This window comes from Aethina tumida, chromosome 7, assembly GCF_024364675.1.
Source record: "Aethina tumida isolate Nest 87 chromosome 7, icAetTumi1.1, whole genome shotgun sequence".
Classification (NCBI taxonomy): Eukaryota; Metazoa; Arthropoda; class Insecta; order Coleoptera; family Nitidulidae; genus Aethina; species Aethina tumida.
In genome coordinates, this window is record NC_065441.1 from 1,119,747 (window position 1) to 1,147,055 (window position 27,309).

At 31.7% G+C, this 27,309-nt stretch overlaps 6 protein-coding genes across 6 annotated transcripts; 3 read left to right on the top strand and 3 right to left on the bottom strand.

Moving 5' to 3' along the window:
• Positions 1-4,797: 4,797 nt before the first annotated feature.
• LOC126266251 (cytochrome P450 4C1-like) lies at positions 4,798-9,781 on the bottom strand. Its single transcript, XM_049969860.1, has 7 exons — positions 9,535-9,781; positions 9,433-9,472; positions 9,264-9,367; positions 8,956-9,207; positions 8,738-8,924; positions 8,545-8,685; positions 4,798-4,883 (listed from the first exon to the last, which is right to left on the bottom strand). Exons 1-7 carry the CDS (start codon positions 9,778-9,780, stop codon positions 4,798-4,800), a joined length of 1,056 nt encoding a protein of 351 aa, XP_049825817.1. The 5' UTR covers position 9,781.
• Positions 9,782-10,507: 726 nt separating this feature from the next.
• LOC109597531 (ATP-dependent DNA helicase DDX11) lies at positions 10,508-14,145 on the bottom strand. Its single transcript, XM_020013248.2, has 12 exons — positions 13,950-14,145; positions 13,474-13,899; positions 13,244-13,410; positions 12,897-13,192; positions 12,593-12,814; positions 12,066-12,202; positions 11,673-12,011; positions 11,417-11,617; positions 11,114-11,363; positions 10,927-11,057; positions 10,653-10,871; positions 10,508-10,602 (listed from the first exon to the last, which is right to left on the bottom strand). The coding sequence occupies exons 1-12, from the start codon at positions 14,097-14,099 to the stop codon at positions 10,573-10,575; spliced, it is 2,568 nt and encodes an 855-aa protein (XP_019868807.1). The 5' UTR covers positions 14,100-14,145; the 3' UTR covers positions 10,508-10,572.
• A 14-nt stretch (positions 14,146-14,159) lies between these two features.
• Positions 14,160-15,440, top strand: LOC109597533 (beta-1,3-galactosyltransferase 5). The gene is made up of 2 exons (XM_020013251.2): positions 14,160-15,028; positions 15,084-15,440. Exons 1-2 carry the CDS (start codon positions 14,242-14,244, stop codon positions 15,377-15,379), a joined length of 1,083 nt encoding a protein of 360 aa, XP_019868810.2. The 5' UTR covers positions 14,160-14,241; the 3' UTR covers positions 15,380-15,440.
• Positions 15,441-15,449: 9 nt separating this feature from the next.
• Positions 15,450-16,980, bottom strand: LOC109597532 (histone deacetylase 8). Its single transcript, XM_020013250.2, has 6 exons — positions 16,773-16,980; positions 16,384-16,721; positions 16,216-16,322; positions 15,796-16,161; positions 15,643-15,740; positions 15,450-15,590 (listed from the first exon to the last, which is right to left on the bottom strand). Exons 1-6 carry the CDS (start codon positions 16,860-16,862, stop codon positions 15,462-15,464), a joined length of 1,128 nt encoding a protein of 375 aa, XP_019868809.2. The 5' UTR covers positions 16,863-16,980; the 3' UTR covers positions 15,450-15,461.
• A 124-nt stretch (positions 16,981-17,104) lies between these two features.
• On the top strand, positions 17,105-19,557 carry LOC109597509 (acid phosphatase type 7). The gene is made up of 4 exons (XM_020013212.2): positions 17,105-17,539; positions 18,016-18,221; positions 18,523-18,620; positions 18,681-19,557. Exons 1-4 carry the CDS (start codon positions 17,257-17,259, stop codon positions 19,420-19,422), a joined length of 1,329 nt encoding a protein of 442 aa, XP_019868771.2. The 5' UTR covers positions 17,105-17,256; the 3' UTR covers positions 19,423-19,557.
• Positions 19,558-21,606: 2,049 nt separating this feature from the next.
• Positions 21,607-27,269, top strand: LOC109597506 (uncharacterized). Its single transcript, XM_020013209.2, has 4 exons — positions 21,607-21,803; positions 21,857-22,120; positions 26,193-26,461; positions 26,517-27,269. The coding sequence occupies exons 1-4, from the start codon at positions 21,753-21,755 to the stop codon at positions 26,842-26,844; spliced, it is 912 nt and encodes a 303-aa protein (XP_019868768.2). The 5' UTR covers positions 21,607-21,752; the 3' UTR covers positions 26,845-27,269.
• The last annotated feature ends 40 nt before the right edge of the window (positions 27,270-27,309 follow it).

Genomic DNA, 27,309 nt, shown 5'->3' on the forward strand with positions numbered 1-27,309 from the left:
ATCATATTAAGTTAATAAACTTAATATAAAAAGGGGCACTTTTTGCCTCTCTCATATATATTTTTTATCTTTTTTACATCAACCTCGACAGAGACTAACATGAACACACTATAAAATATATTAAAATTAAATTTTATCATATATGTATAGATATATTTTTCTTTCAAAGCAATTTCAAATATATATATATATATATATATATATATATATATATATATATATATATATATATGTATTATGATATAATACAAATTCTAATTGCACAAACCCTTTTTGACAATATACAGTGACAAGTAAAAAATTGTGATCAGTATTTGAAAGAGCGTAAATAGGAAATTAATTTCAATCCACGTACGTGTTTTATTCCCCTTGAAAATGGAAACAGTGAATGCCCCACACCCGTTACCTGATTGATTTAATTTGGAAAGAATTTCACGGCCATTGTTACTTTAAACTGACCCCCATTTGCCATTGTACGTTTTCCCGACTTTGCGCCTTTCGATAAGTGAGAAATCCGGAAAATTTACACATTACCATCACACGTAGGTCTCAATCGGAGGAAAATGAGACAAAAAAAAAGTGTGAGTGATTCGGTTGGTCGCCTCCGAATAGTGGATCCGGTTTAATTCGATTAAAAACTAATTCGTGCATTGTCGAAAGTGGTCGGTGATATTTTCCCACGGATGGGGTCGCAAAACGGGACCTTGCGTAATCCCACCCTGCGTCGAATCGGTCCAGATTTAATGGGGCCCACTTTACTCAACACAACTACGAAATGCGATACCACTGATGATTGTCGCTTGATTTATTGCTGTCTCTCTGTCTTTTATGTCTCTTCCAGACTCTCGTTCAATTTCACACAAATTAACGGGACTGTTTCGATTTATTTTAATAATGGAAATAATTTCGGGGAGAGCATGCGAACAAACTTCGTTATCGTGTGCAACAATCAAATTCTTATAAAGCATAATATCTTGAACACTGATTATGCAAATCGACACGGACGAAACGTTTAATTAAAAGTCGGGACGTTTTCATTTCCATTTGGTTAATATGTGCTTAATTAAACGCTTCCATTTTCCATCTCCCACTTAAATCTCCGTCTTTTATTAATTAAACTTCTCTATAATATTTGTTTTATTCTAATTTTATTTTTACTTTTAACAACAATTCATTCGATTTATTTGTATGTTGTATGGATAATGGGAAATGTGTATTTTAATTTTGGCTCGGTAATTTTATTAACGATATGTAAATGTGTTCGAACCAAAAAATAAACTTTACTAATATAATTATACAATATAAATTTTGCGTATTGGTAAAACCAAAATAAAACACTTATGTCAATATTAAATGTAATGTTTTTGTCCCGGTTTTGTTCGTCATTAAATTTAATTTATTCCAATTTGTTTAGTTTTATACAAACTCGTAACAATTTAAATACTAACGAACAAATTATGTTTTACGGTTATTATTATTGTTTTTTGTATTAGTAAAAATATAGAAACTTAATTATATTTAGGGTAAATCAAATATATAATATTTTCATTTGTATTAGATAATGGCATTTTTTTTTCAGTTTATCATTTTACTTAATGCTATAAAAAAAATACACGGTTTGTCCAATCCAGATAAATAATATACCTTATAATATTCATGTAAATTTTTATAATTTTTATTTACTTTCGCCATTCGAGTAATTTTTTCAACAACAAATAATTTTAGTATCCCAATTTTTGTAATTTTAATCAATAATTTGTTCAATTCCAAGTTTTGGTGGAATATTATTAGATGAGAAATAAAAATGTTATAATGGGAATAAACAAATATGCAAATCTATTTGTAATTTTTTTGTTTCACTAAACTGTGGACTGCGTAAATTTAATATTTTTTCCTTCTACATTACTCTGACCTAACCGAATAAAAACTAACAATAGTGTGCAATAATTTGGTCGTACTTTACCTTAAACTGGAAATCTAAATCGAGTACTTTTGAATGAGTATGTCCTAAAATGAATAAGATTTAATTGAAACAAATGAATGTTATTTATAACAATGCCTTTATTTTTTTAACATAATTGTAATGTCCAAAATTTGTTTTTCAGGAGGCAGATACTATTTAAACATACTATTCATACAAACCTGAAATTACAGAGAATTTCATGTATTTTTCTTTTTTTCATTGGTTTACTCAGTTTACGTGAATGAAAAATATGCAGATTTAGTAACAAACCTGTACATTTATTATTTTATTTTGGTTAGTTACAATTTTTGTAACTACAAGTTAAAAATAATAAACGTAAAATATATTTGTAATAAAATGCATTACAATCTAGCTTGCTGTTAATTCTGGGAACTACTTTAAATAAAAGGATACATCATAGACCATAAATTTTGGACTATCTAGGTGAATAGTCCAAATGAAAAAATTAATATTGATTTTTGTGGTTTTTATGTATAGAAAGAAATATCTTCTTAATGCGACTTTTTAACACTGAAAATTAATTCAACATTTTTCTAATTGAAATGTTGGAGGAATATTTATCAATTAAAAAGAAAGGAAAAAAGTTAATTAAGAGTGTGTCTGTATCTTGTCGCGAACTAGAACGAAACAATTAAGTGCGAAAGAGGGAAAAAAGTGTAGGGAATAAGTCAAATCGCGTTGACGTTTAATTTATTGATAAAACAATGGTGGATGCAAACCGAAGAAAGTCATTAAGGAACTGTCGCCGAACGAGTGCATAGATAACGAACCCTGGAAAAAAATAAATAAATAAATAAATAAAACGTACGATTTTTGTTCCAAAATTTTAATTAAGTTTGTTAACTGTCCCATCAGCAACACTTCACATGATTACTTTGATTTTCCCTTTGTACAAACAAAATTTATTGGACGAATTGCATAACACACTACTTCTTTGTTTCACGTCTCTTAATAATAACGGAGCAATGCAATTAACAGTTGGTAATAGTTTATAAGAAACGAAACCATTGAAGACTTGTCGACAACTCAATAGAACATAGAAATCAACGACCGACTGGAAGTGCAAATTCCGATACAAGGGCTAATTCGGCAGTGTAAAAGTTGTAACATTCACCAAATTCCTTCCCCTATTAAATTCCTAAGGTGGCCAACTGTTTACTTACAAACCACACCTGAAACTATCCCTAGTACACGTAATTAACTAACTAAATTCAACTTTAACATGTTAACAATTTAACAATTTCTTTGTCGTGTTCTGATTTTCATTACGTGGTTGCCAAAAAGACCATTACTATTTACGGAGCGTGACTAATGTCCAATTCGACACACAAATGACCGACGCGTCGATGGCACACGAAAAATATATATATATATTTGGGGTGGTTTTTAGTTGACGCGGATCGGGAGATGCTGCGGACGATATGCGGCACGTGGCCACTGCGACCGCTGATACCGACAGATCCACGTGGCCCCATATTTTTCCGGACGAACACACCCTTCAATTCCCCCACCCGTTTCTTTTCATGGCTTGCACAATATTCATTAGAATTATGAACGATGAATGACTGAATGAAAATTATTCATTTTTTTCAATAATATTCTATAGATGTTATTGTTTTAAATAACTACTCAGACTCTTTTAATACATTTTCCACATAATGTATAATACTTTTAATACTATATGAATTGGTTAGATAATGATGTATAATTTACAAAAAGAAAATACATAAAAAATATTCCTTCAAATGGTATCCTAGTTTAAAATCTTTTGTTCACAATATGATAAAAAGCTTTAAATTTCTTCACCAACTCCGATTATTGTAAAAAATTTTAATCAATTTTGAAACTCATTCTTCCATCTAAAGTCATCGTTTCGTCTTAACATTGCTGTTACCATGTGGAAGATAGATGATGACTACAATTCATCATCAATAATTTTCATGAGCAGAATAATTAAATTCCATTATTTGCATTGCAATTAAAAGAGAAAATTATATTTAAACGACAAATAATATTTGAATTAAATAGTCATTCAATAAATGTTTGGGCTTGTGCAATTTTAAAAATACAACATTAATATATAATTTTATAAAACTCAGTGATGACTTTATTATCAGCAAAATTCCTACAGAAGATGAAATTATTACTAATATTGTCAATCAAGGCTAACTTAAAGAAATATCTGATTAAACACAAAACAACAAATTCTAAGTAAGGACCCTTCTAGAAACAAATTTATAGAAGCTTTTGGAACTTAAACTGTTCATATGAAATATTTTGTAATATTTATATTTTTGAATATACTCGTTAAATTAAAATTACAATTTTATTCCAATCTATAACAATGGATGAAACATAGATTCACACTTCACACGTGAGACGAAAGAAGTCGAGACAACTATGACAATCATAAAAAACATTATTTTATATTTTGTTTAATTATTTTTATACGGATTTTGGTATTACTTATTCAAGGAAACCATGCACAATTTTCTACATAGCTTTTGTCTTGCTTTTATGATGGTTTCAAATTTTAACTTTATACAAAACGGAAATTAATAACTGTCATCACTTTTGCAATTTAGATATCAACACTAACATCAATAATTTTTATGAGCAGAATAATTAAATTCCATTGCTCAATTAAAAGAAAAAAATACATTTAAACGACAAATAATATTTGAATTAAATGGTCATTCAATAAATGTTTGGACTTGTGCAATTTTAAAACTACAACTTTAATGTATAATTTTATAAAACTCAGTAATGACTTTATTATCACCGAAGTAATATTAAGGATGGAAAAGGTACAACTATATAGCTGCGTTGTTGAAAACGTTGTGTCCCATAAGAAAGTCACTACCTACTGTTAGTAAGTAAATGTCGCTGGAGACCAAATCTGAAGAATAGGAATTCGCCAAAACAACCTCAAACAAAGCCCTGAATCATGGACAGAGAATTCTTTGTCAAAACAATTTTGTAAATTTTTTTAATGTTATACAGTATAGCCACCCCTTTCGGCGACCAAAGCGTGGTGCATCATTGATGTTCGTGCGTCCACGTAGTATTTAAACTGCAAACCAGTCAATAATGATCGATTTTTCTGATGCAGTGTCTAGATAACACTTATATTTAACAGTGTCTTTATCAAAAAGTAACATACGAATCCAGTGTTTTGAATATAAAAACTAAAACGAATGTAACTTTTGAACCAATCCTCAGATCGTCATAAAATGTTTACAGATACCTTATGGAGATTAGTACTATTAATATTAATTTTATATTTGTGTTTCAAACGGGAACTTATCAGCCAATGTGTTCATCTGTCGTTATTTCAATTGTTGTTATATTTCAATCTGTTTTGATTTGTTTCCCTATTTGTTTGTTAATATAGTGATTCTGTTACTATCTAAGAAAAGCTGATCAACAGGAATAAAAGTAAGTAATATTCAAATTAATATGAGAGAAATTATATAGTCATACATCATGGATATCTCGTGGTTAGGTTTTACCGATTTAACATCTTTAGTAATAAAATTATCATCGGTGACCATTTATACAATAGATAACTAGGAAATAGACTCCGAGGAAGACGAAATTTGACGAAAAAAAGTGTTGTTCCATCACAACAATGCTCAACACCATGGTTGGAAGTATCTGACTTTTGGGAATTCCATCGTATATTTAAGAAACCGTTTCATTGTTAACAGGAATATGTTCAATAGATTTACTATGAACGAAAAAAAAAAACGGTATTTCTTTTATTTAAAGGCGAAAGTGAGATGACAAAATCTTCTTAAACACATGGAACGAATGTCATTCTTCATATTAGCGTAATGTTGTTATCAATTAATAAAAAAAGTGTAAAATTATTAAAAAAAGAATGAAAATCAAAGGTAAATTGATAAAATCAATTAGATTGTGCTTTTACGTTACGCATGTAGAAAATAATTAACATTGAACAAGGGATTGAATAATGCGTAGTAAATCTGTGGAAATATTTTAATGAAACACACGCGAACAACATAATGGATAATCAATGCGGGATAAAACAATACTGGCTTTTTGTTCGACAGGCCGATAACTTTCCAAAAACGCCATCCGGAAACTTGTGCCCAAATTAATTTAATTAATTAAAGGTGTACCATAATTAAACGCCGCCGCCACCTTTCCCGACCCGATCGCCGATCAACCCTTACTCGCATCTCTTCAAATTACATAGTTTTATATTTTTGAGACGCAAATGGATGAATGGAAACGTGCAGAAACAGCGCGGTGTGTTCCTACCCTTATTTGCCCTTCTAGATTTTTTTACTGGTGTCCGTGTCCCACGTTTGTTTGCCGAAAGGCTTTATTTTTAACGTATGCAACGGCGATGGTTTTAAATATAATGGTCGGGGATTAAAAAAAATGCGGGAACCGGTTTTTCCATCCCCGGACAGTAATTAACCATTTGCATAAGCGTAAAAATAAACATAATTTTCCTCTGGGAATGGCTCTAATTAATCACCAACATCATTTTTGTCCTAAACGGGCCGTTGTTGTTGAAAAATAAATTTGCATAAAACTTACAAGTAATATAATTTGGTTACGTAGATATTTTGACGTTGTGTACAATCCGATTAAGTAAGTTAAGTAAATTTGATTGGGACCCTCTTTTGTAGTTTTTCCAGGTCGTTTTCGTTTCATGTTGTAAATTAATTTAGTGTTTGGTTTAAAAGAGAAAACGGATCATTTTGATCCCCTTACGCAGATTTTATCCAATTTGGGCTTTCCCTCCCTCGCGAAAAACCTACAAAAACATAACGCAATTTTGGACTCTAATATAATATTATTATACATTTCGATTACGCTTGCTTTTTATGTTGTTTTGTGGCTTTTTATGTTTTTTACGGGCTGAATTGCGAGATTCGGTGTTTCTTTAAAGACAAAAACACGGATTAAATGAGCCATTAAAAATGCAGTAAAACAAACGATCACGGACGGATGGAATGTGATGTGAAACATGGAAATCACGTATACCGGATTCGGATCCCGATCCGGTTAATCCGTATTAATGTTTAGTCGTGTAGTTTGCAGTTATAACGGCGACGATTCAATAAATTATGGGATTTGTCGATATGTTATATTATGGGATCGGATTAAGGCACATTGTGGGAACGTGGGGGTGAGGATATCGCCCACAAACGTTCATCAAACAATTAACTACTGTGTCCGTCTTTTAATACACGTCTTTGAAAAACGACCAGAATATACGTTGAGACTAAATGAGAACGATGACTAATGGGCTAATAACTTTGCACCTTAACGTCCATAAATTGGCGGTTTAATGCACATAAAATTATCAACTAATTGGGAATTTTCATTAAAATGCAATTCCGGAACAGGCTAATGTCCAATATCTTCAAGTGCGTGCTTTAATGGTCCCTTTATGCATAATTTATATTAGGGTACCAAACTAAATTTACAGATTTTACAATTTCCCCTTCGGACTAACGAGATTACAAACTTCGATCACATCCAAGTTGGCTAAGTTGCTCCTTAAAAATCTTCCCCGTTAACAAAACAGAATAAACAGCAGATCAATCCGAATTAGAAACAAATATTAATCGAATGAATGTATGTTTATGTCCCTCTGGAATAAACGGGATAAACCCGGTCATAATTCGAATGATAAATGTCTGATACGCCGGGTCAATCCCACGTGCACCTTCCTAATGGGGCCAAGAAGGCGCCGCCTCCCTCAACCCGCCCGATTACACCACGGGGACCGAAACTTTACCGTCTAATCCGTGATTTGCAAATTTCGATTCCCTGGATAATAGCCGGAATGGAGACCTGGAGAGACCGGGAATCTATCAGAATTATCAAAATGTGTGTTTACGGGTCCCCGTGGACGAAAGAGCGACGTCTTGGACGATAACTTTGAGAAAGTTTTAGGTTTAGGATTACGTTTTTTGGTAACGATTACCAATTTTCACTAAAAATTTATCATTGATATACGTATATAATATCATACGGTTTACCAGACGTCATCGTCACTTAAAAATTCAATATATTTTTTATTAGAATTTAACTCGATTTTAATATGTCCCATATTTCGTATTGGAAAAGAATTAAGGACACACTCTCCATACATAAATTTGACATGACATTTGTACGGCAAAACGGCAACATATTGAACCGTTTTTATTATTAAAAGTACTCGCCTCGAAATCTATTTTTTATGGGCGATTGAATTTCAAGAGGGGAAGGAAGAAGTTTCGACCCAACTCGGTCAATTGAACTTACACATACGTTACAGGAGCACATGAATTCGAAGAGGAATTATTCAGATTGTGTTTACCATTTCGAGATGGCGTTACTTATCGGATATTTTCAAATCCCAGTACAGGAATTCACATACAAGTATTTGAGAGCATTTCGCTGTGAGCGACATCTATGACTATATAGTTATCATACAAGGCACACACTATCCATGTCAAAGTCAGGTGATCTAACATTTAGATGGCGCTAGTAAATTTAAAACAATTTTTATTATTTTCGTATTACAAATTTACAGTCCATTGTATCAACAGCCCTAATTAAAATTTGTGCTTCCAATCGAATATCTTCGACATTTTTATAACTCGATTGAATTTCAAAATTTCTCACTATATTTGCCAAAGTAGTTTTCATCATCATCGTTGCATATTTCCAGCCTTAAAAAATACGATAGTAATAAATGATAACAAAATTTAACATAAAAGGTACCAATACAGTTTCTGGGACCACCCGAAAAAGGAATGTACGCATACTGTGGCCGCTTTGCAATTTGTTCCGGTGAAAATCGTTCCGGGTTGAATTTCAAAGGATCTGGATAATATTTTGGATTTCTGTGTAGACGAAATATGGGTATTAGGATATCTATGTCTTCCGGAATTGTTACACCGTCTAAAATTGCAATTATTCAAGTAAATACCCATACATTATGTTTCTTGATACTTGCTTAAATCAAGTGGAGCAGAACTGTGTCTCCCAATATATGGTACAATTGGAAGAATCCTTAACGACTCGCTTAAAATCATATCTAAATATTTTAACTTGGGTAAGTCGGAAAATTCAATTTGTTTGTTTATTCCCACAACGTCTATAACTTCTTCATAGCATCTTGTTTGTACATCTTGGTTCATTCCCAGTAGAATACATGTAAAAGCTAAACTAGAACCAGAAGTTTCAACAGCCTACAAATTATTTTGATCGTAAATAAACTGATTAATAAATAAAAAATACACCTTACTGCATAAAAAAAAGTTCGCATTTCATTGATGATATAAGAGTCTTTAAATTCATGTATGTCCAACATTAAATCCATAATTGGTTTGGATTTTAGACCAGCATATTCTGTAAAATATAAATTTATACTTATGTATATGTATGTATCCAAAGAAAACGTATGTCCTTTTTACCTTGCACATTTTTCTTTACAACTTTTCTAGCGTTCATTACCTAAAATATAATTATGTAATATTAGCTGTGTATATACAACGTTTGATAAAGAAAATGCATACCTTGGTTAAAAATTCGGAGGTAATAGCAACATATTTTCTCAATTTCTGCATTTTACCAACTATTTTGAAAATAAAATCACTCCACAAGTGGGGATGAAAAACTCTTTCCAAAGCCAATTCCTGCCCTTTATACAGTCCTTCAATTAGTTCACTGTTTTCTATTATTTGTAGTTGCTCATCTGCTCCAGTGTTTGCCAAAAGGAAGCTATCCATCGAGTACTTTTCAAAAATAGAAAGTAAATCCATTTTTTTGGTTGAACAATCAGACCGTTTTAAAATATCAATTAGAATATTGCTTTTTTCGTAAAAGATGTACACAAAACTATCAAGAATGTTTTGGTGGAACGCTTTCGACAACGTTTTACGTACTTTCCTCCAATTCGAAACTAAAATTCTTAATAAAATGATTAAATATTCTTGAGGAATTATTATATACTACATTGCGTTAATATTATTGAATCATGGCCGAATATTTCTTTTAGGAATTCAAACACCCAACTTTTATCCATTGAATTTGAATTGTTGAGTATTATTTTAATGTGCTCTGGATCGTCGGTTAAAAATATCGGTTTTGGTCCCTGCCAGACCACACAAGGTGATTTTTCTTCAACAATTTCATTTATAGTTTTTAGTAAGTCTACAATACATTGTTTGTTATTAAAACTGGTAGAAAATTGTTGTTTTTACCTTTTTTCATCAGGATTATCCAATGGCCGATTATTGGGTAACAACCCTTCAACAATGTCAACTCTTTTAAGCAATCATATTTTTTGTTTGTTGTTTTTAATAAAAATATTAAAAATAGAGAAATAAAAACCAACAAAATATATCCGGACATTACTATACAGACTAATTTACTTTGAGTGACAATATAATAGTCATTAAATCGGCTGTTTAAATTTATTTAGTGATCGGAATATTAATTAATATTGAATAACTGATTTAAATGGGAATTAAAAAATTGTAGACATACTTTACTTTTAAATTGTTTAATATATTATCATAAATACATATCATTTATAATCATATCACAAACCTTTATATAGACGTTTTTTTGTGTTGAAAGAACTAAAAAGCCACAAATTAGATTTATATTATTTTATCAAAAATATTCTTACTTCATTAATGAATTTGAAACATTCTTGGTAACCGTTTGGTGTTCTCAATGATCTTTTTATCCAACCAGGAAGGGAACTTTTTGTGGAACTTCTATTAAATCGCTCGTCCACCAATAAAACTGTCGCGTAATCGTCCTTATGGCGAACAGCCCTACCAATACATTGATTTACCGCTTTCATACACATATTTTCATAGAACTTTTGTCCAGAACCAGAACCCTAAATAAAAAATAACAAATTAGATATTTGTTAAGAAAACATTTAACCGTTTTACTTCAGTCTTGTCTAAATAGGCCATTTTTTCCTTTAAATCTGTTGCCATAATATTTGCGTAAGGCAAACCGATAACTATCACGCATCTACCCAAATCGTCGCTGAAATTCAAACCTTCGCTTAATTTTCCACCTAAAAAACTATATATTACAGAAGGAACGTATATGGGAAAAAATAAATTAACAGACCAACAACACTGAACATTAAAGCACCACGACTGGAGGACCTTTTAATGGCATCTGCGTATTTTTGTAATACTTGTTCGACAGTTCCGCCTGATTTGCCAGTTTGCGGTTCCCTGAAAACAGGTCGGCCGAAGTTGGCATCCTTCACTTGTTGCCAAGCCCAATTTTCGTACTTGTATGATGGGAAGAACACCACGATTCCACCTCTGACTCTTTTACAGGTATCCTCGAGAATACTCTTTATTGCATTGGACTAAAATATATTTAAATTAATGACATCATTAATAAAAAATATTTTTTATGTACCATATTGAATCGCCTTTCGAGGTTGAAAAGTAAATTTTCCTGTTTGGGTCCTTTACTGAGAATTAACGGAAGAATGTTTTCGGGTGGAATTATATGGTCACAGGAGAATTCTAAAATTCTTTTGGGATCGGCTCCAGAACCTACAAAGAGGCGGTCTCGGAATTCGTCATTTGGTTTCATGGTACCCCCAGCAACAATTACCTAAAAATAGTAACATATATACACTGAATGTTAAAATTATTATTTTATGATTTACTGATCTAGCTTCTTTAACGACATCGCTAAAATTTGAAGAAGGGTTTAATAACAAAAATTGTAATTTTGATTGAAGCTTATCGACACTTTTGGTGATTAAAATCCTTCCATCCTTAGAATCACATCTAAGACATTCCAAGAAGGATATCACTGCCAAAAGTGGATTACTTGGAGGTGGAACTGAACGTTCTTCATTCTTCTTTTCACTTTTCTGAGGTTCTACTTTCACATTGACGGGTTTTTTGTTCTCTATACTGGCTAAAAAATCCTTCACTCCTTTTTTTGCGGTTTGTACATTTGTTGCCTCTTCCAATGGATATTTTATTGAATATATGCGAATCTACAATAAAGCCATTTAAACATAATATTGGTTAATGTAACTCATTTAATGTACTTTTTGTGCAATTCTCGTGTCTTTGCAAAACTTGATGATCTCAGATATGTTGTATTTGCTGATTTCTGCGTCGAACATAAAACTACCTATTTGGCTAATATCTATTTTACTTTCTTTTAAACAATCAATACCTTTTTCTAAAAAAAAAGTAAATTAACAACTTACTTGTTTCTGGTGATCTGAATGAACATGTTTGTTTATGTTTTGTTCCTTTTAGTGATAGTACTCCCCCAAATATGTTTCTATTGTTTTTTATTAAATCAGAAAATATATGAATTTTAAGCTGTTTATTTTTAAAAGAACTTTCCAAACAATATTTTATATTGCGTAATTAGGACAAGAGTTTTATCAATTTTTTATCAACTTCAATTTGTTTTTATAAGACTGGTTTACAAAAATATATAGAAACTTTCTTTTTGATATATTTCTTTCAGATATGTTATTTTTGAAGATTACTATAACATGGTAAAGATATCAAGGAAATCTATGTTGGTCAAGTTAGCACTGAATAATGTAATTTTATTTACCTAGAAATTCCAACAGCTTATTAACTACAAAAGTAAGTTGATTGATTGAAAGCAAGTTTTTTGCAGAGAATCTAGTACTAAAACGTTTCTTGTAACATTTCAACTGATGCACAGCATGTTTTAACTGGTTCAAATTAACCTCTGAATTATACATTTGAGCCATTGCTTCTAATAAATTGTGAGCTTCATCAATTATAACAACATTATCCTTCAGTATAATACCTAAAACATAATATGATAAAGCATGATACACTGAATATACAGCAGCATGATACAGTAGAATAAATTTAAAGAAATTTCTTACCACTTGCTTCACTGGTAGCTTTATGCAACAATGTGTTATATGGAAGCAAAATAATTTCCGCATCTTCTGCCGCTCGTCTGCTACCATAATATGGGCAAGCATTCAATTCTTTGCCACTCGCAATCAAATCTTCTACATCTTGAACTTCTGTCAATGTCCAATTTTTTAGTTCTTCTATTGCTTCTGGTTTATAATAAGGACAACGTGCCGTCGCCGATGATTGTTTTTGCTTCTTAATGGTTTTGCCTTCATCTTGTTTTGTTGTCTTTGACGTTGGTTTTTGCATATCTAAACACCTGAAATGAAAACAAAAATATATTTAATCTAACATATAATATTTCTCTCACTTTTCATTGATTAGTGCCATATTTTTCAGGCATGTGACTTCCGGATTAATACAGTAATTTTGTCTGGAGGCTAAAGTTGCAACCCTTATGTTTTTTGCAAATGGAGATTTAATAATTTCACCCACAAACTGAGATAACTGAGAGTGAGTCCTGCTGCATATATATATCTAAAACAGTTGGACCAGTTTCATGTACATAATGAAATTAATGAATGAAGAATAAATATATACTTTTACAGGTTTGTACTGTTCCTCATTTTCTTCTTGATTATCATATTCATCAGGAGCATTATGAGGATCATCATCCAATATAATATCATCTTCTTCAACATTTTTTTCTTCATTTTTGTTTAGTTCTTGTGAATCTAACCCTTTCAAAAGTTTACTCTTCTGCTTAAACTTATTACCTTTAACTGAAATAATTTTTTCAATTTTTTCGTCATATGCAATAATTTTTTTCTGTTCAATTTTTAAATCATCCAGTTTTCTGTTCAATTCAATTTCTTTCGTTTGAGAAGTGAACCAGTCATCATTAGTCGATAGTTTTGCTGTTGCTTCCTCTAATTTGGTAATTTCCTTGTTAATTTGACTTCTAATAAATTTATTATGATCTTTAAGCCATTTAATCGCACCACAAATAATACTTAACGATTTTCCCTGAAAAGATGAATTTATAATAAGAAAAACATTAATATTTTATAACGCACCGTTCCTGTGGGACTTTCAAATATCCCCAATTTTCTTGTTTCAATAACATGATACAAATTTTGCATAAATTCCGTTTGAATGTCGTAAGGTTTGAATGGAAATTCAAATTCTTGGGGGATTTCTAAAGTATCTTCAATAAAGGCATCCATAATTATTTGTTTACGTTTTAATAAGGTTATGAAGCACCTAACAGGTTTTCTATGCTAACACCTGTTCTGTGACTTAACCTATCTCAAGTTGTAGGCAACTAACCTACACATTTAAAAATGCATTTATTAATTCGTGGGCGATATGAAACTGCACCATATTTTACTCCTGCTTCTTTCGGGTTTTCTATTATTAATCCTATATTATTTAACAATTGATGATAGAGATGAAGCGTTAACGCCGCTGGAAACCGAATTATTTGTAAACAAACCCCACAGAGCATTGAACCCGAATAAATTGTTTAACTTGAACCTAAACTATTTATTAAACAGTGACAAATGCAGCAACAAGACAAATTTATTAGCTGTGCTGATTGTGACATCTTATTTTGGACATGTGGAGTTACGTAGTGCTATGAGAAGGGCTTTCCCCGCTGACGTTTTAGAAAATATGGGAGTGATACGAATCTTTTTACTTGGAGACGCGCCAAATGATAAGTACACAAGTCAGAAAGCTGTTGTGGATGAAAACAGGCGATTTGGCGACCTAATTCAGGGAAATTTTATTGAGGCTTACAGGAATTTAACATTCAAACATCTAATGGGCCTAAAATGGGCGAGCGAGCGCTGCGATACTAAATTCATATTGAAGATGGATGATGATATTGTCATAGATTTAAGAAAAATTGTTAAAATGTTAGAAAATAATAGATTTCCTAGCAAATTATTGGCTGGTTATGTTTTAAAAGGCATGAAACCTATAAGAGAAAAAGCCAATAAATGGTTTGTTACAGAGGATGAATATAATGGAGATGTTTATCCTCAGTTTGTATCTGGGTGGTTTTATATCACAAACTCAGAAACAAGTTCTTCATTGGTTACTTTATCACATTTTTACAACTACTTCTGGATTGATGATCTTTTTATAACTGGCAAGTATTAATCACATAATTAAATTAAAATTATTAATCATCATACTTTTCACAGGAATATTAGCCCAAAAACTTCGTATAAAACATTACGACATTGGTAAATATTTCACGGTAAACCCGGAGTTTTTGGAGTGTTGCATAAGAGATATTCAGAAAAAGCTAGATTGTGATGTTCTTGTAGGTCCTAATGGAGGAGACAATAATTTGTTTTATAAATTTAATGAGGCACTTAATTATTGTGATGAAAATAAATGTAATAATCGGAGCAAGTCGTTAAATGATACTTGTGTTGCTGAATTTAAGTTACATTTAGGAAATGGTAATGGAATTATTGAAAAATACAAGTTATAATTTATATAAATATTTTTTAATAAATTTGTTAAAAACTTGTTACTATTGTCTTTGAATAATCTGAGTCTAAAATTAATTGAACTTATACAATATATTCACAGTATGACAATATCTTGTCTATCACAGTATCAATATAGGATCCTTCATTTTTGTCCTTTTGGAAAGATGGGTCTAGGTGTAATTCAAATGTGGGCCCAAATTTGGTGAAGTACTAAAAACAATATATTTTAAAATGTATAATAAAGTGAAGTAAATTAATTTACTTGACAATCATCAGGTATATCGTCTTCCAACTCAGTCTTTAAAATTAGTGAAGTGAGATAAGCCCAAAGTCTGGCTGTATTTGGAAAATTGTAACCACCTATAATAATTTTAATTTAATTAATCTATCATTGAAAGTTCATTAAAATATTCACCTCCTCCAAGATACAATGTCGGTAAATTACACTGTAAAACTCTTTTAATGCAATGTCCATAACTATATAATGTTAAATTATTCTTGCCTATTGGGTCTCCATACAAACCATCGGCACCGCATTGTACAACCAGACATTCTGGTTTAAAACACTCTACTATCTTTGGAAAAATAGCATCAAACAATTTTATATAATTCTTATCTGAAATCATATTCACAAACGGTACGTTGATTGTGTAATACTTTCCATTCTTTGAACCGACTTCGTCTATGCTTCCGCTTCCTGGATAAAATCCTGGCGAAAATTCGTGAAACGAAAGCGTTAAAATCTTGTTGCTATACTCGAAAGCGTTTTGAACTCCATTTCCTAAATCAACATTATTAATACTCAACAATAATTTAATGATAATCAAACACTTACCATGATGAACATCCAGGTCTAAATATAAAATCTTGTTGAAAGTTTTAGTCAGTTCCTGGATTGCTATAACAACATCATTCACATAGCAAAATCCTTCAGCTTCATCTCTAATTTATTAATACGAATTAATTGAATTGATTTTGTTCAAAAGAACATTATTGTTTATACCTCTGAGCATGATGCCAACCTCCAAACCAATTAACAACAATCCTATATAACTTTTGGTTTAACAATTTCGCACCCGTTAAAGAACCACCAGCAATTGTTTTAATAAAGTCATAATTATGTGGCAAAATGGGGCAATCGTAACCTAAACCGTATTCGTCTTGTTCATCATAGACTTCATCAAAGTCCAGCATGTTATTCACTTTTTTTAAAAATTCTATATAACTTGTTGAATGGAACAGCTTCAGTTCATCTTCTGTCGCTTCCTGGCTTAAAACTAATGACAGGTTATCCTTGTCGATTAATCCGTAGGATTCGATCAGATTGTGGACAATTGACGCCTGAAATCATCTCTAGTTACTTTACAACTGATAAATTAATTGTTGTCGTACTCTGTTTAACATTGTTGGTAAAATATCGCATTGTTTTATGAGAGAATCGCTGTAAATATATGCAACTGACTGGGGAAACGAAATCGACATTTTGTACACACGTATTTAGTAATGACTTTTGTAATTTTTTAGTTTATTAGTAAAACAACACATCCAGAAAATTATGTGAAGGTGGTGTATCTATTTCAAACCAGGAAGTGTTCTACACACCGTCGATGATAACGCTCCAAACGGCGACTATAGCGCTGACAGCGCTTCCCGTATCCAAACTCCAAACTACTTATAGTGTTTTCAGGGTTGTCTACCTTAACTGTTAAATCAATGACGTTGTGCAATCAAGATCACAGAAGTCAACTGCAATAGCTTGTAAACATGTCAAATGCGTCATTTTCAAATTATCTATTATTCAACAAATGAATCTATCCTGACACCGACACTGAAAACCGCACCGCCGTTAAATCAGTAGTAATTTACCGAGTTAAACATGTGGAGGTTATGTCTGGTGTGTGTTTTGATACAAACCAACGCTCAAGTTTATTATCAACCTGAGCAAGTACATTTGGCTTACGGAGACGACACTAGAGATATTGTCGTTACCTGGTCCACCTTCAATGACACGCAGATATCTGTGGTGGAATACGGAATTGGGGGGTACGTTTTAAGGGCGACAGGCTCTGCCAAATTATTTGTCGATGGAGGCCCCAAGAAACACTCCCAGTATATTCACAGAGTACTTTTAACTGATTTGACTCCAGACACTAAATATGGTAATTATATATTTTACTCATTTAAATGAAACATTTTTTTTGTAGCTTGTAGAAAATTTTATTAAATTTGGCAGATTTTGACTTAAGTTATTCCTTTGCTGATAGTTTTGTGATGTTTCAAATAAAATAAATAAAATAGTTAATAATATTCTATATGTTTGTTTGTATTATTAAAATAATCAATAAGTTGACAATCAATTTTTGTTTCTATTTGAAACATCTAAAATAACAAAGGAAAAAGATTCCTAACAATGCTTTTTGTTCATAACTTGATAAGTTAAAATTTCCTTGAAATAAAATGTATAAATAAGTTACTATCAACATTTATGATAAAAACTATTATTGTTATCACAATTATCATGAGAATATTTGTATTCAAAAGCAGTCAAATATTTGAAATGATAAAAAATAGTAACTTGTTATTAACTGAAATTATTGTAACTTGAATAATATTTGTATAATTTTTTGCGTTGCAGTTTATCATGTGGGCAGTGATTTGGGCTGGTCATCAGAGTTTTGGTTTAAAACTCCTCCGGCAAATAACTGGCAACCGTTGCTGGCGATTTTCGGCGACATGGGCAATGAAAACGCACAGTCCTTGGCTCGACTTCAGGAAGAGACCCAACGAGGATTGTATGATGCTATTTTGCACGTGGGCGATTTCGCATATGATATGGATTCTGTATGTTCCTCCTCTTATTTTGTTATAAATAACTTTATCAAACTAATTGAGTAGTGTAATCACATGAAATTGCAAATATTATTAGTATATCTAATTGTATTGGTTTATGTGGTTGAGATTAGTATTGTTTGTTTTATACTAATTACACAATTGCAAACATCCAAGTCCTTGGACTGTTTCCTATTAATAGATTATTTTGTTCATAGTTAGTTAAATGTTGTAATAAAAGAGATTTTGGTAAAATTTTAATCTCTATAATTAGTTAAAAATATTTCTATATAAATTATTATATTTATTGCAGGAGGATGCAGAAATCGGGGATGCGTTTATGCGTCAAATAGAATCCATATCAGCGTATCTACCGTACATGACTTGTCCAGGAAATCATGAGGAACGATAGTAATAACTGAAGGTTAATTAAGGAAACCCAAATATTTAATAATTGTTTTTCATTTCCAGCAATTTCAGTAATTACAGAGAACGGTTCAGCATGCCTGGGGGCACTGAACAATTAATGTACAGCATCAACATCGGACCGGTGCATTTGATATCGATTTCCACTGAGGTCTACTACTTTTTAAACTACGGAATTAAGCCGTTGGTGTTCCAGTATGAATGGCTGGAGAACGACTTGATTAAAGCCAACTTGCCAGAGAACAGAGAAGCACAACCTTGGATAGTTGTGATGGGACACAGACCGATGTATTGCAGCAATGAAAACTCGGACGATTGTACCCACAACCAGACGCTGACGAGGGTCGGACTTCCGTTTATGCACTTTTTCGGTCTGGAGGAGTTGTTTTATAATTACGGCGTCGATTTGGAAATTTGGGCTCATGAACATTCTTACGAAAGACTTTGGCCGATTTATAATTACGAGATCTTTAATGGGAGCTACGAACAGCCGTACGTGAATCCCAAAGGTCCAGTGCATGTAGTCACTGGTTCGGCCGGTTGCAAAGAGGGCAGGGAAAACTTCACGCCGTTCAGGCCGCACTGGTCTGCGTTTATCAGTCGGGATTACGGCTATACGAGAATGAAGGTTCATAACAGTTCGCACTTGTATTTGGAACAGGTTTCTGATGATAAGGAAGGAGCGATTATAGATTCATTTTGGATCGTGAAGAACAGACACGGAAGTTATCCAGGATCGAAGATGGATTGGGGAAAGTTGGACCAAATGCGGTTGAAGAATTTGTAAAAATGACTTACATGTAATTGATATAAACATATCTGATTTTACATGTTACATTCCTATTTTTAACTTACCAAAAATGTATTAGTGATAATTTTATCTAATTTGATTATGTCTATAATAAATATTGTTTATTTATTATTCCTCATGTGAAGTGTCTGGTAAACTAGTTGTGGCTAAAATGGTAGTAACCCACGTGAAAATTTGAAGCAAGCAATGTTTGATGTCTCCAAAATTATTCACTTGTGGACCTATCCTCACTAGGTCTGTATACTTACATTCAAGTGAAACAAATTTGAGGCCACATTTTCCAAACATCACATTCAAAAAGTATGTATGGGAAATTTTTAAATTCAAATTAATAAAGAATATGCCATCTATGAATGTTTATAACATCTATTGTGCGCATCATCAATCTGATGGTCAATATTATATTTATGGGAATTTTTTTTTTTTTTTTGAATCATGTCCCATACATTCTCTGTAGAATTTATTTGTTTAATTATGGTAAAACCTCAATTCATTTGTTGATTATCCAATTTATCACAACACTAACATTATGTGGAACTTTTCACCAATAGCACCAGCAACTGGAAAGACAACTGATTGCAAAATGTTAACATATTACAATGCCATTAAAAACCCATTTGGAAAGACGAAATTAGTATTATCGCCAATAATGATGAATAATACTACCCTAAGCCATTATTGTATGTAAAAATTTTATGGACGTGCCTAACACTTAAATTTCCAGATCTTACCCAAACTCTCGTTCGATGAAAAGCAAATCGGACCCCTTGGGGGATTAAAACTGCCACCAATCATTTCATCTTGGTTTTGAAAATCTTCACAGTATTCGAATTTTACCTCGCAATTATCTCTAGTATGAAGTAGGCATCTTTTTCGAGAATGTAAATTAACTTGATGTACATTATGTGTTTCTTGTACCTCCACACTTTTTAAAGTTAAATCACGCCGTCCCATTATAAAACACAATACCTATTGATATATTATACATTTAACAGTCTGGTAGAATGAAATAAATAGGCATAAATCTTTGAATAACATATATATTTTTACAGGCAGGTTTTAATAGTATTGCGGAATCCCCGACTATAAGGAATATTTTTAGCGCATGCGTCAACTTGATTTGAAATAATCTGTTTAGGAGATTTTATACTGCATAGTTGCCAGATTTCAGTTTTAATATAGAGTAATGTAGAGAAACATGTTATTAAAAATCTATATTTAATTTATTTTGTTTTTCATGTATGACTTTTGTTAAGGTTAGGCCTTACTTTACTAATAAATTTTTTAATTAATAATAAATTTAATTAAAATTTCATTATTAAATAAATTTAGAAAATATTTCATAATTAGGTAAATTTATAAAAGAGAATATTAAAATAATAAATTAATATAACATTAACAAAAAATATATTTATATATTTTATAATAAAAAACGCAACACGATTAAAACAAAAATAAATCTATTCCAGATATTGCTCCCTTATACAATTTAAAATATTCATAAACACATTGTGTTATTTATATATTTATTTCTCCACATAAATATATAAATAAATAAATAAAATACCTTACCAAAAAATAATGTTAATAATAAAAATTTAATGTTTTAGAAATACAACACTCAAATAATCTATAAAGTAAAATAACTTAAAAAATGACTTCCAAAGGTATTAAAATAAGTTTTAACAGTACAAATAAGATTTTTAAAATATTAAAAAAATATATAATATTCGTAACAAAAAGCACAGCGACAACGGTGCACTATAAACTTTAAATGCCTAAAATCAGCGTCATACGGCGCATGTGCCATAAAATATTTCCAAGTCCCGAATTCTGCAATTTATACTTTTTTAATAAACTTACCACTTAAAAATATATTTTTTCTATAAACTCCGGTAGTGTCCTCCATTGACAAAGACCAAAAATGTAGTACATATAATTAAAGAGAACTATAGTGAAATTAATTATTAAATATTAAAAATTAAAGTCTATTTTTAAAATGCAAAAATAGCAAATTTTGTAATGTAGAAAAATTGAAATAAAAATGAAAATAAAGTCACTGATAGAATCCCCCCTAATTAATCCTTAAACACGTGGTAATCACGTGATCGCGGCATGACCACTTCAGTGGGTGTTCCGTGTTTGTACTGCGTTTTCAGAAGCAATCAACAAAGAATAGTCAGTTGAGCCGGCCGGAACATACACATCAGACGCAGTAGCCGCGAGCGAAGTTCCCGAGCTGCGCCATCCCAATTTCTTTTTGTGTACAAGTTGTCACAACATATTTACCACCACAGTTATCGAAAATGGCTGTTAGCAACATGTCTTTGCGTGCCTTAAGGAACACCAACGTTGTGGTGGGTTTGAATACGTGTTTATTTGACGTGGTGTTACCTAAATTGAATTTCAGGGATTGGTTTTCGTGCGAAAGCTCTCCGTTCTGCAGATCAACAGAAATTTGTCGATTATCAGTGAGGAGAAAAAGAAAGGGAATGTTGTTAATTTGACGTTGGAACGGCCTGACGACAAACCGTTGGTTGTCATGTTAAGTTGGTTGATGGCGAAGAAAAAGAACATATTCAAGTACGCTGACATCTACTTGAAGGAAGGTTTCGACGTTCTGAACGTGAACGTCAGTCCGTGGCAGTTGTTATGGCCGACGAAGGGAACACAGGTATGCACTTAATTAATAACCACTACTATGTACCCAGTTAATAAAGTATTTAATTGATATCCGATATTGTCTAGATGTCAACAAGAAATCAAATATCGTAGTATTTATTTTGTTTATGTGGTATTTTGACAAGTGAGTCACATGTCTGAAAAAATTCAATTAATTTTATCTAAAAGTTATGATAACTGCGTAATTTGTTAGTTACTAGTTTTTCTAGTTTTTTTCATAATTGGAAGTATTAAAAAAAATAAATAATATAAGAGAGGAGTATTTTTATAGTTCATAAAGTGGTTATTGTTTTTCCATAATTCTGTAATATGTATTATAAACACATATGTAAAATTGCAAAAACAACATAACTGAAACTATGATCGTGTATTCTTGGCTTAGTTTTATCGTTGTACGATTCATACACAACATTTATTTTTAAAGACGGACTTTAGACTTGTTAAATTGGCGGCACAAATGAGATTAAACACTAAAACATTAAGTCTAAATTGGTTTTCAGTGTTGGAAAGGAGGAGAAATGAACACAAATCGATTGCGTGAATATCGAGATTAATAATTAAAAGTAGTAGCAGTAGGTGCATTCTACAGTTTGAAAGGAAATGCACAATTGTGTGTAATTATATCATAATATCAAGCCATAACAATCAAGTGATGCATTATTTTTGCACGTTGCGACTTTACTTAAATCTTTATGTGCTTTGTTAATGGATTAATTTATTTTCAAAGTAACAATTTTGGTGTCTAATATTTTTTACAGACATACATTCAAACATTGACTTTGATAACTTATCGCCAGTTAAGTTAAAATGCAAATAATTGAATAATAAATAGCATTTATTGAATCATCAATTTTTGAAGTAAACAAAATATTAATAAAATGACCCAGACGGAATTTGCCAATTAAATAGAATCGTTTAGTTCGATGATAGATAAGAATTAATGCGTCAAAATTGTCAGGAAATCGACACACTCAATTTTCTCATTGACTGTAATTATAGCATTGTAGTGAGTTGAGTTATTTTTACAAAGGTATTAAAAGCAATCAAGTCAAACTATAGTAGTGCAGTCTCGTATAAACTTAAATAAATAAACTTGTTTCACAATTCACACATGATAGGATGGCCGCAACTTAAAAGGTCACAAAAATCAATTTTTGGCATATTTTTTTGTAAATATCTCGTTTCTTATGGGTTTTACGCTACTTGTATTTCGTATCAATATTGTAGAGAATTGAAATTCTCTACAATTTTTGTGTTAAACATTTTTTCATATGTCGAGCCGTTGTCGAGATAGAGGGCAGAGAGCGCACGGCTAGAGTATCATTTGAGGTCAATTGGTAGTCCCGATTGAAAATACATAATATAAAGTTTATAAATTATTGATAAATATATAATTATCACTTTTTATTATTATCATTAGAGTCTGGTGCACCTGTACAATATGTTGGAGACAATACAGATGTAAATGTCCACAATACTCTTCATGTTATGGGGATTAAAATAGTAACTGCAAAAAATGCAGTTCTCTACGATGAACGGATCAAAAATGCACAACCAAACCAAGTGCGAAAGAGTTGGCAGCCATATCACATGTATCTCTTCAAGTTTATGGAAAACTAGTCTTACCTGAATACAGTAAAGTTCAAGTCGAAAATTTACATGATGATGAAGCATTCACAGAAAAAAACATCAACGGAGTTGATTTTTTGTGGTTGTATGGAAAGTGTAGAGATATTGCATCGTTACCAGGGTGGAATGGTTATCTTGAACAGCTCACTAAAAGTAACAAGAACTTTTCAATATCTCAAGTTATGTTTCTTCCTTTTATTGATAATCCTGTCAGTCACGTACAACACTATTTACACAATTTTACATTGCGCTCTCGATATTGCTAAGTCACATGGACAAAACACATGTGTGATTACTTTTGATCAACCTCTCTACTCTAAAGCACGTGCAATGGTAGCTGCGTCAGATCCTAAACCACCATTATGTACAATAGTTATAAAATTAGGAGGATTTTATATGCTGATATCTTTTCTGGGAAGCATAGGGTACATAATAGACGAGAGTGGACTCAAGGAAGCTCTTGGTGAAATATATGCAAAGAATTCAGTTGACAAATTGTTAAGTGGTCACTCTTACTCGAGAAGCATCAGAGGCCATACAATATTATGACTTGCATCATCAATGATAATTTTTGAAGATATCAAGATTGAAGATGCTACTTTGGATCAGTTAATACAGCAAATAACTTCTCGAGGTGTTTCCTACGAAAACATAGAAGGGTGTATAGGTAGCACAACCCTTTTTCCTGTGACATTTCTGAACAAATTGGATGAATTAAAATCTCGAGGTCCAACTCGGGTTTTTTAAAGAACACCTTGATGCAGTGCGCAAAATGCTGCTGTATTTTCACGCCAGCGGTCTTTTCTTATACACAAAATCAGCACACTTATATCTTTAAGATATGCTGAAGTTCGAAGAAACTATGGATGGATATTTGAAAACTTTATTAATGGATTTTTCATCGTGAAACGAACAGAAAAATTAAATTCTGGTACATGGAAAGATATGGTAATTGAACAAAGTCTTATGAAATCAGTGAAAACTGAAGGAGTATCTCGTGGTCGAAGTAGAAAAGAATGTGTTTTGTGTAAATGTAAAGTAAAGTACATTTACACAAAACAAAAAAATGATTGAATATAATGTAATAGTTAATATTATATATTTAGCAATAATTTATAATATTTTTTTGACTTTTGACCTCTGACTTTAAGTCCATCATGTGTGAATTTGGAGACAAGTTTTGAGATGTCAAAATATTTGTTTATACGAGTTTAAGGTGGGTATTTCGATTTCCGAGTGAAGTGAATTCCCTATAATGACTGGACTATAATTATATAAGTAACTACGAAAATTAAATAAAGTGAATAAATTAAATTATTAAAACCCGAGTAATAGTAAATATAAAGTTTTTAACGACGATTCGGTTTGATATTTGCAACTCTATGCGTAATAAATATTGTAATAAATAACTGATAATAAAATCATTATTGTGTTAGTGACATATAAGTATATGTATTTGTTTATGTATGTAAATATCTCTGACCGCCATTTCAATTGTAACTAGATTGGGTAAAAATTTTTAAAAACTACAATAGGCATTGTCGACTATTTCATGAATTAATTAGTTTTGCACTTGCGATTTTTTTTGTTCAAGTAAATGTGTATTGTGTAACAGAATGACAGGTAAATCATACAATGTAATATTTTGCCCTTGATTTGGTTTCTTCTCTTCGTTTACTGTTAATTTATTCACACACTTTCAATTGAATTAAAATTTATTACTATTTATACTTTTACAATTGAATTATTAGTTATTAAAATGTTCACAAACTTCTATGATATTATTCCCTTTAAAATGTTATGTTTAATTTTAGCTCGTTGTTTATTTTTGTAATTAAATAATATAATTTTGCACACTATTATTTTAACTGGTAAACTCATGTATTTTATTTATACGTTCGTGTTTAGTGCTGTCGAATCGATCGAAGTACATTAATTAGTACGTAATAACTTTCAACAACACCAAAAAAAATTCATCCCGAAAATTTTTAATTATTTATTTTAACATTATCAAAAAATAGCAATAATTTCGAAATCTATTTTACAAATTTGACCTTGACATAAACAGTTATTTATTTATTTTGTTCCAAAATAAACAGGATTCGATGTTGTAAGAATTAATTGATATAATTGTGGTAATTTAAAACTATATCGTTTGTGTCATCGTCTAACTCAAACGTTATGTTTTATAGCACGCAATGTTTTTGTAAATAAATATGTAATCTTCCGGTTATTTTGTTTCTATCATAGAAATCATAAACTAGAAGTAATTAATATTAGATAACCGCTACTGACTAATGCATATTTGATTAATTCCGTTCGAAATATTCAACATTGAACAATACATAATTTTTTTACTGATAGGTCAGATTGTAACATTCCTTTGTGACCAGTCGATAAATTGACTGAAATAATCATCACATTGTCTTATTTAGGTCGTCGCCGGGGACATTCTGAACTTTTTGGAGAGGAACGTGTCCTACAGTCCAGTGGTGTTGCATGGATTTTCCGTGGGCGCCTACCTATGGAGCGAAAGTCTGGTTCAAATGGCCAGAGAAATGGACCGGTACGCCCCGATCATGAACCGGATCCAGGGCCAAGTTTGGGACAGCGCCACCGACATCACCGAAATCTCGATAGGATTACCGGTCGCTGTCTTCCCCCGCAATCGAGTTTTGCAAGCCGCTTTAAAGAAATATGTGGTGTAAGCCAATTGTCAATATAATTGGCCGTAAGTTAATAAACCGCTTCATTTTCAGTTACCATTTGAACGCGTTCGACAAAATAGCCACGTGCCATTACGTGAGAGCCAGCCAAATGTTCCACACTAACATCGTGAAAGCTCCGGCTTTGTTCTTCCTCAGCAAATCTGATCCGATAGGTGCGTTGTCTGCGAACAGCAGGGTCAGAGACAGTTGGGAAAATTCCGGTATTAAAGTCAGATGGAATTGCTGGGATAAGTCGCCGCACGTCGGACATTTAAGGGCGCACACTCAAAAGTACACGGAGGAGTTGACGGCCTTCCTCAAGGAGGTCAAGGAGAATGGAAGAACTGTTGAAGCTGAGAAGCTGCGAGTCAAGTTGTAAATACTATTTGACCGAACTGATCAAATTTAGATTAGAGCATATTTTATATTAAAATCTCAGACTATATGGGGTTAATTTTGTGTGGGATAACGTTTTATATTAAAATAAGATAATCTTCATCTAGAAGTTATTTGATTTTGAAAATTCTAAATGTTCAATATTCAGAATGGTTAGTACAAATGAAGTCGGCTCTTTTGTCTTTACCCATGACGCTATTGTGATAAACGAGAATTGGACGTGTGATTCTGATTATTACTTAAGTGTGATGTAATTAATATATTACGCAGTATTGAGTTGGTTGGATAATATTTAAAATATCATAAATTGGACCATGGATAATAAATGTTCAATAATTTCTTTGATTTCAATTTCATTTATAACTAATTAAACAGAAATTTAGTTTAAATATACATATATAATTTAAATGTGTATTATTATTGGTACCACATTTTTGTTATACAGAGA